At 38.5% G+C, this 18,373-nt stretch overlaps 1 protein-coding gene across 1 annotated transcript in view; it reads right to left on the bottom strand.

The window, feature by feature from the left end:
- Pard3b (par-3 family cell polarity regulator beta) overlaps window positions 1-18,373 on the bottom strand; it is a 1,028,371-nt gene that overhangs the window by 487,742 nt on the left and 522,256 nt on the right. The window contains 3 exon segments of the mRNA NM_001191808.3: window positions 1,294-1,652; window positions 3,038-3,163; window positions 8,231-8,317. Coding sequence (NP_001178737.1) covers window positions 1,294-1,652; window positions 3,038-3,163; window positions 8,231-8,317 — 572 coding nt within the window.

Below are 18,373 nucleotides of genomic sequence, written 5' to 3'. Positions count from 1 at the left end.
ACCCTGCCATTATCAAATATCCTCCTCTACTTAAAATTCTAATTTCAACCAATGACATTTCCTGAATGCAAATTGCCCTGGCTGAAAACCTCAGCTACAGAAAACTGTAATTTTTTTCTTTCTTCCTTCCTACAACCATTTATCTACTAAGGAATGTCTGTTATAGTTTTACATTTAGGCAGAGGCGATGTACCCGGTTGATGGGCTCTCTTCTTTAGGACACCTTCTCACAATTCTGTGCCTTCTTCACCTCTCTATAGTCCAAGTACTTCACTCACATACATAGCTGGGTCACTGGTACATAATAATACATTTAGATATGGCTTATTTGTCATGCAGTTACGGACAGGTATATAAAACTCTGTGCCTTCTTCTCAACTTGTTTTATTCCCAGGATACAATTTTTGTAAGTGAATAAAATTTTGATTGGAGAAAACTTCTCAGAATATTTTCTACATTCTAATGAAAGATACATGTTATTTGTTTCTGAAATTCACAAATAATATTTAAAAGTTTTATGGTGGCCATTAAGTTATTAATTCAGTGGGAAAAAAACACTATTAGAGTCTTTGAATTGACTTAAGAACCACAGGGCTTCAGGAAGTTACAATGGGATGAAGGAATATCAGGCAGAAGTCAGAATAAACAGGAACACGCAGTACATGGGTACACGGGCATGTGTGTAATGCTGCAATCATATGCATGTACACCTGTGGCTCAGGATACATGCACACATGTGCTGGAAATGAACAAAATAGTAGAAAAAGATTAAGAAAGGTTGAATGCAATTTTGTACTTGAAGGACTATCTTGAAGAAGTGTAATATTGAATCTGAAATTAATAATCATTATCTGTTGTCTTTCTGAAGAGTAAACCTTACACTGATATAAAACCATTCAAGAGAGCCAGAGGCCATATTGTTGAACTGGCCTGAAGGACACTTTAAAAAAATCACCAACTTAGACTCAAAATGAGGACAATTAACCTCTCATGCCCACTCAGTGCTCAGGGGCCAGGCAATCCTGCGTGGCTTTTATCAGGTTTGCACTGATTCTCTGTATTCCTCACGGTCTTCACTGTCTTCTTGTCTCAAATTCTCTCAGCTTTGCAGGAGTAAAGAAGACAAAAGTGCTACAGTTTTAAGAAAGTTAGTTTTCCAAGTATACTCTCAAATCTACTCTTTGATACAATTGAATAAAAAGAGAATTAAGTAAATTAACCTTAATGCATTTCTCTTAACCAGTTTTACATGGTATAATAATAGAACACTATTAAGCATAATTTAATAATTACCTTTCTTAAGGTCAATCTTAATTTTTTTTGCATTTTTCTTGCTGCCAAACCCCATGAGAGGGGAGAGTGAGGGAGAGGAAGGTTTTCTTCCTAATCTTGGAACTCGGGGACTCTTGCTTTGCTGCGGGGAAGGTGACTCCTCTCCTTCAGGGCTGTTTGCTCTTGTTGGATTTACTGCCTTTAGCCCTGCTTTCCCACGGGTGGGAGGTGGTGCCTTTGTTCTTGAAGCACTGTCATTGTTGCCAAAAATGTTCAGTTGTCCAATGACTGATTTTTCATATTGTTCACGATTTTGAGGCAGAAGCACATGGAGGACCACACTGGGAGATTTCATTGCCTGACGGAAGACATCTTGGGCCCTTGGATGAGTGAGTAAACAGAGAATCAGACTGTGTTCTGACATAGCACTTTCTAAGGTATCCAGGCATAGGGGCAAGCAGAGAAGCCTGGTGCCATAAGTATTGGAGGAATCTGACTCTGCTCACTATACCTGCCCATCAAGATACTTCCACACTGCCTACACATGGGTAATGACCGTATACAATCCTCTAGTTTATTGTTTAAACGCCTACATAGAGTAAATATAATTCGCTTGCATGTAACAAGTTCAAGTGGAACCTCAGAGTGACCATAGAACTAAGCAGACAACTCTTAGCTTTCAAGTGTTTTTGAATATGAAAATCTAACCAGAAATAATGAAGTGCATATTAAAAGCAAACAAATCCTCCTCATTTTTAAATCAGGTTATTGATAGGTTATTTTTACTTGACTCCAAGTTAGTTTTGACTCAATGTTAACGTTTTATGAATCTGTTTCTACTTTTATAAAACAGGGATCATCAAACTGCCTGGCCTCTGCAAAAACGGTACAGCAAAACATGCAAACAACATAATTATTATTAATTATCATAATCCTGATAACAGTAGTTGAATGGATTGTTTTAGAAAGACGACATTTCATTCTACCCTTAAGCACCAGCAGTGATTCATGCCTTCTTCAGGCAACCATCGACCCCCACCATTGAAACACAGTGGCCTGCGGGATGCTGTGTTCTGAGCAGTTTGGCTCAGAAGCAAAACAGGCTGTTGATTGCCAGTGAAGATATCACTACTTTGCTACCTAACTTAGAAGCCCTGCCAAATTTCAATGCACATCAATATGTGTGTGCGTGCGTGTGTGTGCATGTGTGTGTGTATCTAGATGCCTGGTGCATTCTACCTATTCAACTCCTGTGTAGCAACAGGTATACCCCACACTATTTTCCACATTCAGAAAGATAATCTCTTTGAGATAGTGCATTTTAACTTTTACGATTTGTTTCTTTTATTTGCTGAGTCCTTGTAGGCACCACCCACAGGTTTTTACAGTTTAAGGGAGCTGACATCAAGGATGTTAATTAATAAGTTGAATTAATTGTCTGTGAAAAGAGCCAGTAAATACCAGTCCTACTGACCCGTAGCCTAAGAGAAACAAACCCCTCCATTCATGGATGCCCAGAAAGACACCCAGGCAGGAAGACTTGACGTATTCTATGGCTCAACCTCCCCACAGACATCAGGCACATGTGTTGGCCACCTCTGAATATGTTAAAACATCAAATGCATTCAGAATTGGATGGTCAGAGGTCGCTTAAAGGGAATTGGCTTGACATTCTTCCTATGATTTTGATTTTAATGAGTTTGGCAATGATTATAAATATTCAAGAGATCCACAAAGTCAATAAAACAATGAAAAAAATGCTTACTGAGCAAAAGTTTTGTCCAGGAGTTCCACGTTGTTGATTTTTACAATGCATTCGTTTTCCTGAAATAGTCCCTCCTGCTTGCACCTGCTGTTTTCTTCGATGCCTCGGATGAAGAGTCCTAGGATCCTAAGTGAAACATTTAGGTTGAAATAAAACATCTGAGTACCAATGTACTCATTATTGCTCCTCTTGCAGCTATTCAGAAATACATATTGGTTTCTGTTTACAAAACAGAGTATATTTCTATCCAGTCAAATGGTTCGCCTTTCAAATTCACACACAATCACACAGTAGACAATCACACAACAGATAGATAAAAAGACACATACAACACAAACACACACACCTACCTGAAGACAAATATCCATTTCATAAATACCAACCCATTTCTTTGTTTGCCTTGATCCTAGAAAAGATCAGTGCAGCTAAATAAAGATTATACCGCCCAAGACAAGAAGTTTGACTAGAGGCATCAGCATTAACTGTAGGGAAGCCTGCTTGAGTGGCAATGTAGAAACTTGATGCTGCTAATGGGAGAATAAGAGAGGGACTGAAAAATGAGAGAAAATATAAAGGAAGCATATCAAACAATCGTTACATTTCCTATATAGTCCGTCCATATCCATGGAGGTTTTGATGATCCCCTTTGGGGACCAAACACCATGGGTGCCCAAATTCTTTATGAAAACACCATGCTATTTGCATCCTTCTGTGTGTTTTAATTTTCTCTAGATTACCCCCCAAATCCAGTGCAATGCAAATGCTTTTTGAATAGCTAATAGAATGTTTAGGGGATAATAACATATAAAAGTCTGTATATACTCAGCACAGATAGAAGATTTTGTTGATATATTCAGTCCACAGTTAGTGGGACCTACTGTGATTGAGAGTCTTGTGGACACAGATTCTGGTATTCGCATGCAGGCTGTATGTGCACGTGTGTACATATGTGTTTCCATATTCAAGCTCTATTACTCTTATAAAACCAAAACTAAATCTACCACAAGAAATGAAACCTCTAATACTTTAGTCATTCCTCACTTTGGTGAAGCCTTTTATCTTTGTGGCATGACGTAGGTCTCACTGGGTGTCACACTGAGATGGAGTGATGGGCAGAAGTAGGTATCTGCTGGAAATCGAGAAACTACTGCCTCCATGTTCCCTGTTCCCTTAATTATTCTATTCAGTCACTGTCTTCTGAAGAAAGTCTTGTGTGCTATATTACAGAATCCCTTTGTGTTAAATTTCACATCTAAATAAAATATGAGCACATTTTAAGTGTGAATAATAAGGTCAGCCATGCAAAAAGGGCATCCTGCACTGAAAGCACAGGAGAAAGTGGCCACAAAATTGAGCCCCTGCCTCCAGGCTCAGTTCATTAAAGAGCGCAGACCACCTCCAGGTTATCAATGGTGCTCAGTGGTACTCAGATTCCTTCTTTAGAAATGTTAACTGAACAGACTGTGTTGGTGCTGAGCTAGTGGTAGCCATGCCACTGCTGTAAGGAAGGGCTCCAGGTCATCTGGGCAAGGGTGGGCAGGGTCTCAGGTTTTCCCCCTGAATTCTAGAATTCTACTAAATTAACCAAACACATCCCAGGACTTTGCTTTCTTAGTACAATGCTAAAGTAAAACTCTTTGAGAAGAAAAAGGGGGGATTAGATCAAAATCATGGTTTCTCCTAAATTAAACCGCTCTCTGATGGTTCACAGTTTAGAGTTTTGTTACAGTGGCTCCCCCATAACATGATCCATTAGGAGGCTCACGTGTGGTTATAAACCAGTTTATGTAAGTGATATTTTTTTAACAAGCATTCAAGTCTTCCTTTAATTTAATTCAGTACATCATCAGTCATGTAATGTTACTCCCTAGGATTTAATTTCACATTTTGGGAGATGAATTAATTCTTTCGGGCCACTGGGTTGCAATTTAGCTAGCATATTACAGCTGGAGCATGCTATGTGAACCTCGCTGATCTAAATAACCTAACTTTCCATGAAAAATTTATTGACAGAATAAGCCCAACTGTAAAACCCGTGTGTCAGAGGTAATTTTGCTAAAATGTAAAACTGACTGATTTCATTAGTTTGGTCCCCAGCAACAAACCCATCCATCCCTGCCCTCCCTATTATCTGGAAGGAGTAAATTCCCTGCAGTATGACGTCATCTGCCACTGTGGGGAAAGCTCATAAAGCACTATCTACTTTTACTTGCTGGTGGGGACAGCTGCTTTATTTAAGATAAAAACTTATGGGACCTAACAATTAATATTGAGGTGCAGTCATAGGGTAGGACTGGCCAGTTTATTGGCAAGTGTTGAAGAACGTAAAAATTCAGTCGCACAGCAGGATAAGGAGCAACAACTGTTTCTTGCTCATGGACTCATCCCTTAAGGCTCTAGTGCCCAGTCCTTGTGCAGCCCTGTGCTCCCACTCAATCCCGAGGCTTCATCTCGCTAGCTCACCACTAGTCACTAAAGTTCTCCTCTCCTCACATTCTGAATCATTTTCTTCTCTTTTACCTTTAGCTGTTTAGCTATCTTTGTTATTATCTATTTCTAGTGAAAAAAGCACTTTTTAATTTTTCAAATTTAATTGACATAAAATTAACATTTTTCTTTGTCTGTTTCTTTGCAAGGACAATGTTTTGTGCTTATTTTCTTTCCTAAAAAAAACAAAACAAAACAAAACAAAAAAACCAAAAAACCCCCAAACAACAACAGCAACAAAACGGGAAGGGCAAGTCAAAGGTCCTGAACATAAGTCGTGTTCAGCATCCCCTGCTCTGGGTTCTAATGAATCCCTATGGACTTCAGCTGACACCATAGCCAGAGTAAGGGACTCTTTCAGTAACAGGTGTGGCGATCTTTTTTTTTTGGTAATGAAAAACAAGACAAAACACTGGAAGCAAAACCAATTACAGTAGTCTTAATAAAGAATTAAATGTAAATTCTAATTTAAAATAATGAGACAAACTAATAAATGGAAGAAAATTAAGAGCTAAGCATACCAGTATGACCTAAGCAACCCCCGTGCTCACACAGTGAGACCAGATGGCAGCAGGAAGGTAGACACTTGTCTGACATGCTCTATAGGCAGCTCCAGCAAGACACATGGCTTGAGTTAAGAGTGCTGTTTCAGCCTGGACTCATTACTTCTTAACTTTTATTGGCACATGTCTCCACTTCCATATGATTTTTAATGTATGTTTTAATTAAATTTCCTTTCTATAATAGTACTAGATACTAAAAGTGTATAATAGAACCACTTCTTCAAGTAACTGTACAGTTGACAATGAACTTATAATGAAACCTCATTTGTGAATCAGGTTGTTTTTATTTTATCCAAAATGATCACCATACTGACAGTTTATGCGCTCCTGGGTTGGGGATTTTACAAGGAGCTTTCACGTTTTTAATGCCATTTAATCTAGATGGCAAGTAGATTGTCACCACAGATGGCTTTCAGGACTAGCTGGGGGTCATGTGAAGACAACAGTGGGATTAAATCCTGTGAGGCAGTCAAATTCCCTGCCCACCCCTCTTCCAAACTTGCCCTAGGAATCAGAACCCCATGGAAAAACAGGAAATCAATACAGTCCAGTCTATCCCTTTATTTGAAGTGAGAGAAGTAATTTCCCATCTAGATGGTCAGCTTCTTTTCTGAGCTATTCAAAATGAAGGGCGGTGACCGTCACTGTGGATTTTTTTTTTTCTATTCATTTTGGGGAATTGCAAAGATCCTATGTTCTATTCCAGGTTCATTAAACTAAAGGGCCTGGCAATTTAACCACTCTGGTATTTCACAAAGCTCTATCAGCACACTTCTGCCAAAAGCCATTAGGATTTCTCACGGGAACCGAATAAATACTCACCTTGTCTGTCAAAAACAACCCTGGTCTGTCCTTTGCCGTAACCCATAACATATATAAACACGCTTATTAACACACACAGGAAACCAGACAATAAGAGCCGCTGGCTCTTCGGTTCATTTCCTTTTAGAGACCGTTTATTCCAGCAGGAGCTTGGCATCAGATGTTATACGGGAGAAAAATAAGGTGATGTCTTTGCAATTACAGGTAGCAGATGGCTACCTGGAAAAGACAGTGCCAACCCAAATATCATGACTGGAGCCGCTTGTCCTTTGATACGGCCAACTGGATTGAGTAAATATCCAGAGCCAGTCAATTAATACTATATAACCTTTGGGGGAATTGCGGTTCTAGAAACAGCAGTGGAATGAGAAGTCAGGGATCACAGTTTTGAGGGACTTATGAGGGCAAAAAAAAAAAAAAATCAATGGGCTTTTCTGATTCTGGATATATTGGTCTAAAATAAAACATTCTTACTTTTCAATGATCACTTAAGAAAGTGGATTTAGGGTATTGGTTATAATCAAGCCCTGTTAGTGAAAAACTGATTTTTCCTCAAGGGTTCTGGGAAGCCTTGTTAGGACAAACGGAGTGCTATAGGCAGCCATCCTCTGGAAGGTGGTCGGCTCCTCCAGAAGGTCATTAGCCCAGCATTATGCCAGCTCTGCAGCACACACACTTTCAGTCTCACCACAAAGCAGATTTTATATCCAGTCAGGTGTGGATTTCAAGAAACACTAACACAATCTAAATTAGCATTTGGCAATATGGATTTATCAGCAATTGTCTTTAAAATTCTAAGAGGATGAAATGAATTTTTCAGTGGCCTGAATTGTATCTCAGTAAAAACAATAACAAGATACATTTTTTTCCATAACTAAATTTGCTGTGTGGTGGATAAGCTACAAGAATATAAATACTTATCATATATACAGTATATATGAATATGAAGAATTTGGAATTACTATCTTCATTCATTGAATACTTTTATAATGCTAAAAAACACCCAGTTTTGACATTTGTCTAACAATATGTTAAAATCTTTGCCAAGAAGCCTGTTTACTATTTGTTATTCTCAAGGATGCTCCAAGAAAGTACTTCATAATTAATTGTAAGTGGGGAAATTGGTACGATTTTTTTTCTTTTCTTTTTCTCTGCCTCCCAGAAATAAATGACTTTAGTCTGTTTCTAAAGACTGATCCAACCAAAGTAGTAGTTAAGGAGTCCATCTGAATATGCATATTTCCATTTAACTCTCTCCTGGAATAGGTCTTTGTCAGGATTTTCATTGACAAGAGCTTTTGAAACAAGGAAAACTCCTTACCTGCCACTCAGGGATGAAAAGAAGGGCACCACATGTATCCCCAAGGGATCTCCTTCCCCAGAAATCTCCACAGCTCTCGTCATATCACTAGGCAGAGCAAAACAGGAGCACAAGTAAGTCTTAGGTAAAAACCAGATGAGATACATTAATCCATCACGATGGATGCCCTGGCTGAGATTATCAACTGCTGTAACTATGACTTAATGCACAGGAGTGTGAGAAGCACGTTAAAAGTCTCCCTAATTTCCAATTTGAATCTTCCTCAAAAACCTGAAGTTGGAAAAGAACTCACTACTAAACCAGCTTCCCATTTAATCTGCAGAAATCAACAGAGATAAAAAGAGGTTCACAGAACGAAATCTCTCCCCAGTGAGACTTTCTTGAAAACGACTGTACAGACCATAAAAGCACAGAAATAACTCTAGCATGCTTAGGCTTCAAGTTAGGGTTTTCTCCCCAGAAAAGGGAAAACATGGAATAAAAATATTTATTAGGAAATGCACTGGATTGCAGTTTATAGTGCCAGGGAAGCCACAGTTGGTAACAGTCGGGCATGTTCAAAGCGATATAAATCAAAGCTTGCATCAGTTGGACTCAATGGAACAATTCCAAGTTTTCACCTTCCGGTTTATTTATTTATTTATTTCTATCTTTAAGGCAGAAAGAGAGGTTGCAAAAACCAGAGAAAATGTATTATAGAAAGAAATAGAAAGTCTGACCTTCCTAACCTAGCTCAGATTAAGGAAAGGATGGGCAAGAAGCACTAATGCGAGTGTGTATGACTGAAATGCACAATGCACTGGAAGACTCCGAGTCATACACAGTGGAGCTAACAAGTGTTTGAAAAGATGAAGAATAATAACGTGAACAATTATTGGCTCCTTTAATCCCAGAGAGAGAGAGAGAGAGAGAGAGAGAGAGAGAGAGAGAGAGAGAGAGAGAGAATATATTGCCAGAGGAAACAATAAAGTTGAAGCAATGGAAATTGTAAACACGTTCCTATTGTTTTCCATTCACACCAAGATGACCTGAAACAAGATGTCAAATAAGAGCCATGGCTGTCTCAGATACTCTTCCGCTCCAAACTGAAAATGGTAAAAATTTGGGTCCTAGCTGGAAAGTTGAGAACAGCATTAAGGAAACATAGTGTCTGATGAATTCACCCTACATGAAACATTTTTAAAATTATCAGCAATCTAAATATATATATATATATTAAATATATGCTAGTCAGTAGATTAGGCTTATTGTTAACATGTTTCCCTTGCAACCATATTATCAGTAAGAACTAAAATAATAAAATAATACAACACAATACAATAAAGGCAAGACAGTTTCTAGCATTCGGGGAGATGATTCAATTTCAAAACTGATAATAAGTTTCAAATGATCTTCTCTCAGATATTACTGATACATTCAACTTGTTCAGTCAAGCAGGCTATATAAGAGATCTGCAATAAAATCACAAACCAAGGAAACGCGAGTACTATGACACGGAATATAAGGACTTGTTCCTTTATAGTAGTGGGGAGGGTAAGCACATAGATGTATCTGGAGACACTAATATGCACTTTAAGTCCTGAAAGAAAAACGCTTGCTGGGCACAGAAACGTGTAGATTTCAATGATCTGATACAGGAATTTTCATAGAATGGAATTACAATTAAATTTAACGGTCCCCAGCTACGAAAAAAAAAAAAGAACCAAAAAAAAAAAACAAAAAAAAAAAAACAATTAAATTTAAGACTAACTCCAATGAAATTTATTTGAAAACTTTAGAAACTGAGACTAAACTATTTTTTAACCACTAAAAGATGATTATCTTTCTCTTTATAATTCTTAGTTTTACCCACCATCACGAGTCTCTTCTGAGAAATGTATTGAGTATCCCTATACAGCAGGACATCAGCCACACTTAATGTAGAAACTATAAAATATTAGTGTTTAGTCTAGGGCAGACTTAAAGATTTCAGCTCACAAATGGTTTTTATAGATCCTGGCTTCTGTGGAATTCATTTCCTTTCTCTATTTTATAAATATTAGTCTAGGTCTACTTAAAAATCTTTCTTGTAAAACATAATAAATGCTATGTATAATATTACTTTAGTAATTATTAAGCTTGTGTTTTTATATACAACTAAGTAAATCTTACACTGTATTCTGCCTTATTCAAAATTACTAAAAAATGTGGAGAAGATGCTTTGTAAAAATTCATTTCTATATGAAATTCCCTTTTTCTATAGTTCATGGTAAACTTTCAATTTTCCTTTATAGACAATAGTCATAATTTTTCAACTAAGATTCTTGACAATCTTTTTAAAGTACTCAAGAAAAGTTATCATTCAAAAAAATTTCAAACAAAATGGACTTGTAATTTTATAAACTAATAAATATGCAAACATTCACAGATAATGAGATCTGATTAATAAAGGCAACATTCAAATCTTTACATACATAGATCCTGTACTAATTTTATAAAATGTGGTCCATAGTTGTTTCAAAGAAAGGCATCTGAAATATGATGTCACATAAATAAGGTCACATATCTTATCACATATCAGTAGAATTACTGCAATCGTATAAGTTCTTAATGATGATGTGTAGAAATGTCTGTCTGTATACACCCTTGATGGTAAGATTCTTACAAAGATGTGAATGAATATATGTTGCTAATATTATTTGTTTAGATAAACCCAAGTGCAGTTTTGATTTGGGGAGCAGTTGTTCATGTTTGGAGGACAGTACAGATGCCATGTCATATGAGTGGTAAGGTGGACCAAGAATGAAAACTATAGAACACAAGGTGGAAATGATATTCTAGAAGTGGAAGGTAAATCATACCATGGAAATAGACAATTATGTGACCTGGGTGAGGTAAAGATCACAGCATGGAGAAGTGATCAAAGTCCCTAAGACCAAAGCAGTTATTGGGAGATGCTGTAAACATCAGGCCAACAATCCCGTGCTAGTTCAGTGCCCTAAGGTCCATGTGACAGAGCTGACTGAATAACCACGGGAACAGCCATTGCTAATGAAGAGCTCAGGAGAGAACGATGGAAAGGCTACAGATCAATGGATAAAAATGAGACTGTCGTTCTGGCTAGCCCTTCTGCCAGAGCTAGAGCCTAAATACTTCAACTGCTTTCTCTTAACAAAGAAGAATTGAAGCTTCAGGCAGATGATGCAATGTGTGCTACAGGTGTCTGTAGGTCTGGTTCCTTCATCTCGGACAAATGGACAGAGTTTGCAAAATTAATAGTATTCAATACTGTCTCAACTGGAGAGAAAGGATTACAGACAGGGGACAATATTTTTCTAACTTTCCCCTAAGGGTGTATATGAGTCCAGTGTCTGTCTTAGTCATTTAAACCAAGATGCCAAATCTCAGATTTCCATATATCTATAATGAAGACATTGAAATCTTGGACTCCTCCTTCTCAAAAGAGATGTTACTTTTAAGGCCAAAATAACACACACATCACACATATGTATCTGAAATGGGATTGATAACTTTTTGCTATTAATATGATTATAAGAATCTCCTCTCTTTTTGAGATGGCACTATGTAGCCCAGGTGAGCCTTGGACTAGTGATCTTCCTGCCTCATCAGAACTTGTCATCGGACCTAGTTTGATTACTAGCATCATCTAAGCAAACAGATAAATTAATGGGCTTTAAAAAAATAATCTATTAGATTTTTTCTCATTGATTTTCTTCATAAAACTTAATATTAGACACTGTATGATCAAGGGATATAGTCCTTCACTATATTACTTACACGGAGAGGAAAGATAAAAGGTTTGACCAAATGGTCTGAAGATGAGAACTTGTGTCTTTGGGGACTGAGCTGCAGACCCACTATAACTGATACAAATGGTATGAACGCAGAGGAAAGCCTCAACGAAGGTTTTGCCGACGACCCTGAATTCTACTCCATGTAGAAACAACTTGTATACATGCAAGGATTGAAAATCTCCTAGTCTGATGGCAGGGGTAATATTAACTAATCTGTCTGGATTCTAATAGTTTAATTCAATTATCATAGAGTCAGTCATTGCTATGGAAAAGTTACATAAAAGAAAAATCAATCAATCAAAACAGTCTGATTAAATATGGAGAAGAACATAGAAGCAGGGGGAAGAGAGGATGGGATAGGGGGTTTATGGACTGGAAACCAGGAAAAGGGATAACATTTGAAATGTAAATAAAAAATATCCAATAAAAAAGAAAAAAGAAACAGAAAAGATATATTGAGAAGAAGAAAGTGTATTCTGCAGTGTCTGGGTAAACTGCTCTTTAGATATATGTTGGGTTCATTTGGTCTGTTATGTCACTGGACTCTCGTCTTTCTCTGTTTACTATTTGACTTGATTGGAATGAAATGAACTTTAGCTCTGGTGATTAGTTTTGGTTTGGTCTACATTGTCACTATCAGGATACATGCTTTCTTGTTTGCTGGTTCTGCCGACCTAGAATGCATTCTTTCATTCTAAGATTGTCTATCCTTGAAAGTAAATGTGTTTGTCCAACAAAAAGATGGATACTGTTTGTTAATGTGCTCTGCTAACCTATGAGCTTTGAGAGGGGTGTGAGGAATTAATATTTAAAGTTCTAGCAGGTATGCACTGACTGAAGTAACTTTACTGCTTTGTGGGTAGTTACCTCAGCTCTGCTCTGTAACGCTGGCCTCTTTTCTTCTTGTAGACTTTTGAACTGTGCTTATTTCTCTCCTCAGTTCACAGAATTCGTCCCAATAATGCTGGTTTGGTGGACGGTAATTCCTTCCATCTCATTATATCACAGAAAGGTGTCTTTCTCCTTCAACTGTGGCAGATAGTTTGACCAGGAATTGTTGTTCTAGTGTCTATAGTCATTTAGGACTTGTACGTCCCTCCAGGCTCTTCGGGCTATTGACATTTTGCTTGAGAAGTCAGCTACCATTCTAAAGCAGCAGCTTTCAACTATGGGTCAGGACCACTTTGGAGGTTGACAGACTCTTTCGTAGGGGTTGCATATCAGATATCCCACACATCAGATATTTACATTGTGACTTACAATAGTCAAAAAAAACAATCACAGTTATGAAGTAGCAATAGAAATATTTTTATGGTTGAGGGTTATCACAAGATGAGGAACTGTATTAGAGAGTCCCAGCATTAGAAAGGTAGAGGACTATTGTTCTAACAGGTTTGTGTTATAAATGCTTTGTGACTTTTCTCTTGAAACTTCCTAAGCCCCTTGTTGTTGTTACTTTTGTTGTCATAGTTCTCTTTAATTCTTGTTTTAACTATACTATGGTATGAGCTTTCCCTACTTCTGATCCTGTATACTGGGTGTTCATGCCTCTTCTTCCTCTATAGGCATCTCTTTCCTTTGCTTTTTAGTAAATGTTCTTCTACATACAAACACAGATGCATGAACATATACATAAATACAAATAAATATTTTAAATTCTGTGTCTTGAGATCAGTATAGTTGTTTTCCTTTGGGACCATTCCTACATGACTGATGGTCTTTGGGGACATGTTGAATTTTCATGCTGATTATGTTCGTGTGATAGAACTTGGTGCCTAAGGTCAATTGTTGGTTGTATCTTTTGATATAAGTTTCTAGCTCACGTTTGATGAATGGGAATCTGTTTCTGATTTTGCTGTTAACCTTACTTGGCTAGTTTGGATTGGGTAGGATGTGCTCTCAGTCCTTCAGCATTCAGTTTGATTCACGTGTAGGGATGTTAGGGTGATTCTAGTTCAGCAGCTTCTGGGGAGCACTAGGGTATTTAGTGCCCACGTACAGCTTCTTGAGAAAAGTTCCGTAGTCGTGGCCGAGTGGTTAAGGCGATGGACTAGAAAAGTTCCACAGCAGGTGATGGGGTCGGGATAAGGGGTTCTAAGCTCTGGCAGCCATGTACATGGGTGCTTAGGCCGGTCCTGGAGACAGACACCACCTGCCTGGAGAGACATTCCATATGCAGACACCAAAGCCAGACACTATTGCTGATGCCAAGAAGTACTTGCTGACAGGGGCCTGATATAGCTGTCTCCTGAGAGGCTCTCACATAGACTGACAAATACAGATTCTTTTTTTTATTTTTTATTTATCTGAGTATACTGCAATTATCTTCAGACACACCAGAAGAGGTCAATCAGATCTCATTACAGATGGTTGTGAGCCACCATGTGGTTGCTGGGAATTGAACTCAGGACCTCTGGAAGAGCAGTCAGTGCTCTTAACCACTGAGCTATCTCTCCAGCACAAATACAGATTCTGATGCTTGCAGCCAACAGTTGGATTGAGCAAGGGGACCCCAATGGAGGAATTAGAGGAAAGACTGAAGGAGCTGAAGAACAACAATATCAACCACCCTCCCATGCCCACCCCCCCCAGAGCTCCCAAGGACTAAATCACCAGCCAAAGAATACACATGGCTCCAGCTGCATATGTAGCAGAGGATGTGTCTTATCTGGCATCAAAGGACAGGGAAGACCTTGATTCTGTGAAAGTTGGATGCCCAGTATAAGGGAATGCCAGGACAGTGAGTTGGAAGTGAGTTGGGGAGTACCCTCATAGAAGCAGAGCGAGGGGGAGTGGATGGGGGTTTGCGAGAAAGGGGATAACATATGAAATGTAAATAAAATGTTCAATAAAAATAAATAAGAATAAAACAAAAAAATTAGACCATATTAAAAAAAACTACCAAAATGGAGTCCTGTAGTTCATTGTATTTCATGATCAAGATGAGAGGACTGATTAGTCACAGGACATACATATTATAAGACTAGTTAGAAAACATCTTTTTACCAACTTTCAAATTTGCAGCTATACTCATAAATCATTGAGCAATTTTTTTTCTTCAGTAAGTCAGTCACTCAACAGATATGCTTCTCTTCCATTCCAAGACCTGTATTAGGTGCTAGAAATGATTTGACTCAGTCTTGTTTGGGATAACACAGAGTTACAATGAACTATACTATGTGTAATAATGACTATGTGACTTAAAATAGCAATTAGTAATTATTCAGCTTTTCATTTAACAATGTACTAAGTCAGCTGCCTGTAATGTACCTTAATTAATCTTCACAGAATCTATGTGATCATAAAAGTCATTTTCCATATGAAGGAAATATTTTAAAGATGTTCAGTAATTAGTCCAATAATGCACAGGTAGCGAGGTGAAAAGCCAGTGTTCAAACCTAGACCTTATCTAATTCAAAAAGAAAATTTTGAAAGAAATGCTAAGTAATGCAGTTTATAACATTTTACTCAGTCCTTATACATAGACTTAATTAGAGACTAAGATGGGGCTCACCTAGGAAAGGGGAATGGTGAGTTACTGCAGTGGCGTAGCTGAGAGATGACAGAGCCTGAAGCTATGACAGTGGCATGGACCAGAGCTAAGTCATTTTGACATGGATGCTACAGGTTCACCTAGCTTCTGTGCTACTTGTAAGGAAATGAGCCCAAAGTTGTACTCTTCTGCCAAGCTTTATGGCCTGTCAGGACTTATTCCCACATGCGGAGGCTGACCACATCAATCCACTGGAAGCTGCTTCTAACTTTGTCTTTCCAATTACTTTTACCACCTAAACAAGTATAATCTGTACACTTCTCCCAGGAGCTGAACATGCCATACTACAAAGATTGTCCTACTTATATTCTTCTCTGAGTATTTTAAAAATATTTTATTCTCTAGAATATCATACATTAATATAATATAATATGATCAAACTTACCCCATCCCCATCAACTTTTTCTTCTCCCTACTTCATGTCTGTTTGTCCTTTTCTAATAATGCTCGGAGTCTAATTGCTGTTGTTTATATGTGTATAGTTGTGCAGCCATTTACCAGAGCCAGTGGCACACCCTAAAAATAGAGTCTCTTTTCTCTGAAGCTAACACTTCCCAATAGCTTCTTATTTAAGGCTGCTCTCAACCTCCATCAGATAAGCATCTCTCCCCGAACACTGCGCTGCCCCCAGTGGGAGGCAGTTAATGATAGATATATAACAATAGGATACTGAGTAGTCAGTCATACACTTGACATCTACACCAATAACTTTTCTCAATCCAGCCTCAGGGAATACTCTAGAATTGGGGGTGGGGCAGAAAGAAATGCTGGTGATGGAGAGGGGGCTGTGGAATGCCAGCTTCTAGACAAGGCATGGAGATCACACTCGTGACCTCATAGCAGCTGTGATTTGGGCTCAGTGCCCACACAGGAGCAATGCAGTCAACACTGAGGCCCAGATGAGGAAATGCTCTGCAGGCCCCACCCATTCACTGAGGCATTCTGGTCCTCTGACAACACAGTCTGCAGGCTCTGGGACTTTGTACTCACACTATCCATTCTGAGTTTTCTCTGCACAGAGTCCAGCTATGCCTGTCACCACATTTTCCCTTTGTGGTACACATAAGCAATGCTCAAATAAGAGGACTTACAGGCCAGAGCGGTAGACCAGACATGGATTGCGTGTCTAGTTGCTAGTTGTTCTGAATAGTAGTTTCTTAACCTACTAAAGTCAACAATGAGACACACAAAAGGGCTATTTTCAAAAATCACATAATGGATATGTATTTTACAAAACCATTCATGATACTTCTCTCAATTACTTGGTATTTCTTTCAGTACCTATAACCAGAAAAAGCTGAATGAGTTTTCTCTTGAAACTAAAAATAGAATAAAATAAAACAACACAAAGCAAACCATTATATACCTTATGATGGGTATCCATGCAGCATGGTGGGAAATGCTTGCTGAAGATAATATTAAAAATTTTAACATCTACACATGGAATACTACTCAGCTATCAAAAACAATGACTTTATGAAATTCATAGGCAAATGGATGGAACTGGAAAATATCATCCTGAGTGAGGTAACCCAATCACTGAAAAACACACATGGTATGCACTCATTGATAAGTGGATATTAGCCCAAATGCTTGAATTACCTTAGATGCACAGAACACATGAAACTCAAGAAGGATGACCAAAATGCGAATGCTTCACTCCTTTAAAAGGGGAATAAGAATACCCTTGGCAGGGAATAGGGAGGCAAAGTTTAGAACAGAGGCAGAAGGAACGCCCATTCAGAGCCTGCCCCACATGTGGCCCATACATATACAGCCACCCAATTAGACAAGATGGATGAAGCAAAGAAGTGCAGGCCGACAGGAGCCTGATGTAGATCTCTCCTGAGAGACACAGCCAGAATACAGCAAATACAGAGGCGAATGCCAGCAGCAAACCACTGAACTGAAAATAGGACCCCGTTGAAGGAATCAGAGAAAGGACTGGAAGAGCTTGAAGGGGCTCGAGACCCCTTATGAACAACAATGCCAACCAACCAGAGCTTCCAGGGACTAAGCCACTACCCAAAGACCATACATGGACTGACCCTGGACTCTGACCTCATAGGTAGCAATGAATAGCCTAGTAAGAGCACCAGTGGAAGGGGAAGCCCTGGGTCCTGCTAAGACTGAACCCCCAGTGAACTAGTCTATGGGGGAAGGGCGGCAATGGGGGGAGGATGGGGAGGGAAACACCCATATAGAAGGGGAGGAGAAGGGGTTAGGGGGATATTGGCCTGGAAACCAGGAAAGGGAATAACAATTGAAATGTAAATAAGAAATACCCAAGTTAATAAAGATGGAAAAAATTTAAATTAAAAAAAAAGAAGAAGAGGAAGAGGAGGAGGAAGAGGAAGAAGAGAAGAGAAGAAGAGGAGGGTGGGATGGCATATTCCCCATCCATCCCTTTAGGTATCTATTGTGTTCTCACATTAACCTCTGACATAGACTTCAGAGAAATTGGGTATCCAGAGGTTTAAGTGACATCTAAAAATCACATCCTTAGTGAATAATCAGTAAACTTTCATTTCCAGAAACTTCCAATATTGGCTCTTTTATAAGACTCTGTCTTAGCCACTCTATCCAACCATCTTCTTGAGCATATATTAGACTTGTTTAGAAATAAGACCAAAGGTGTTAGCACATGTCTATAATCCTAACACTCAGGAAGATCTCATGTTCAAGGCAAGGATATGATACATAGAGTGAACTCTGTCTCAATTTTTTTTAAGATGGGGGGAAGGGGAAATTAAATATTCAGTATAGGCCATGACAGATACAGTTAAGATCATCTGC

Source organism: Rattus norvegicus, chromosome 9 (assembly GCF_021556685.1).
Source record: "Rattus norvegicus strain SHRSP/BbbUtx chromosome 9, alternate assembly SHRSP_T2T, whole genome shotgun sequence".
NCBI lineage: Eukaryota > Metazoa > Chordata > Mammalia > Rodentia > Muridae > Rattus > Rattus norvegicus.
The sequence above is the reverse complement of the archived record's forward strand: the minus strand, read 5'-3'. Positions and strand labels throughout refer to the sequence as shown.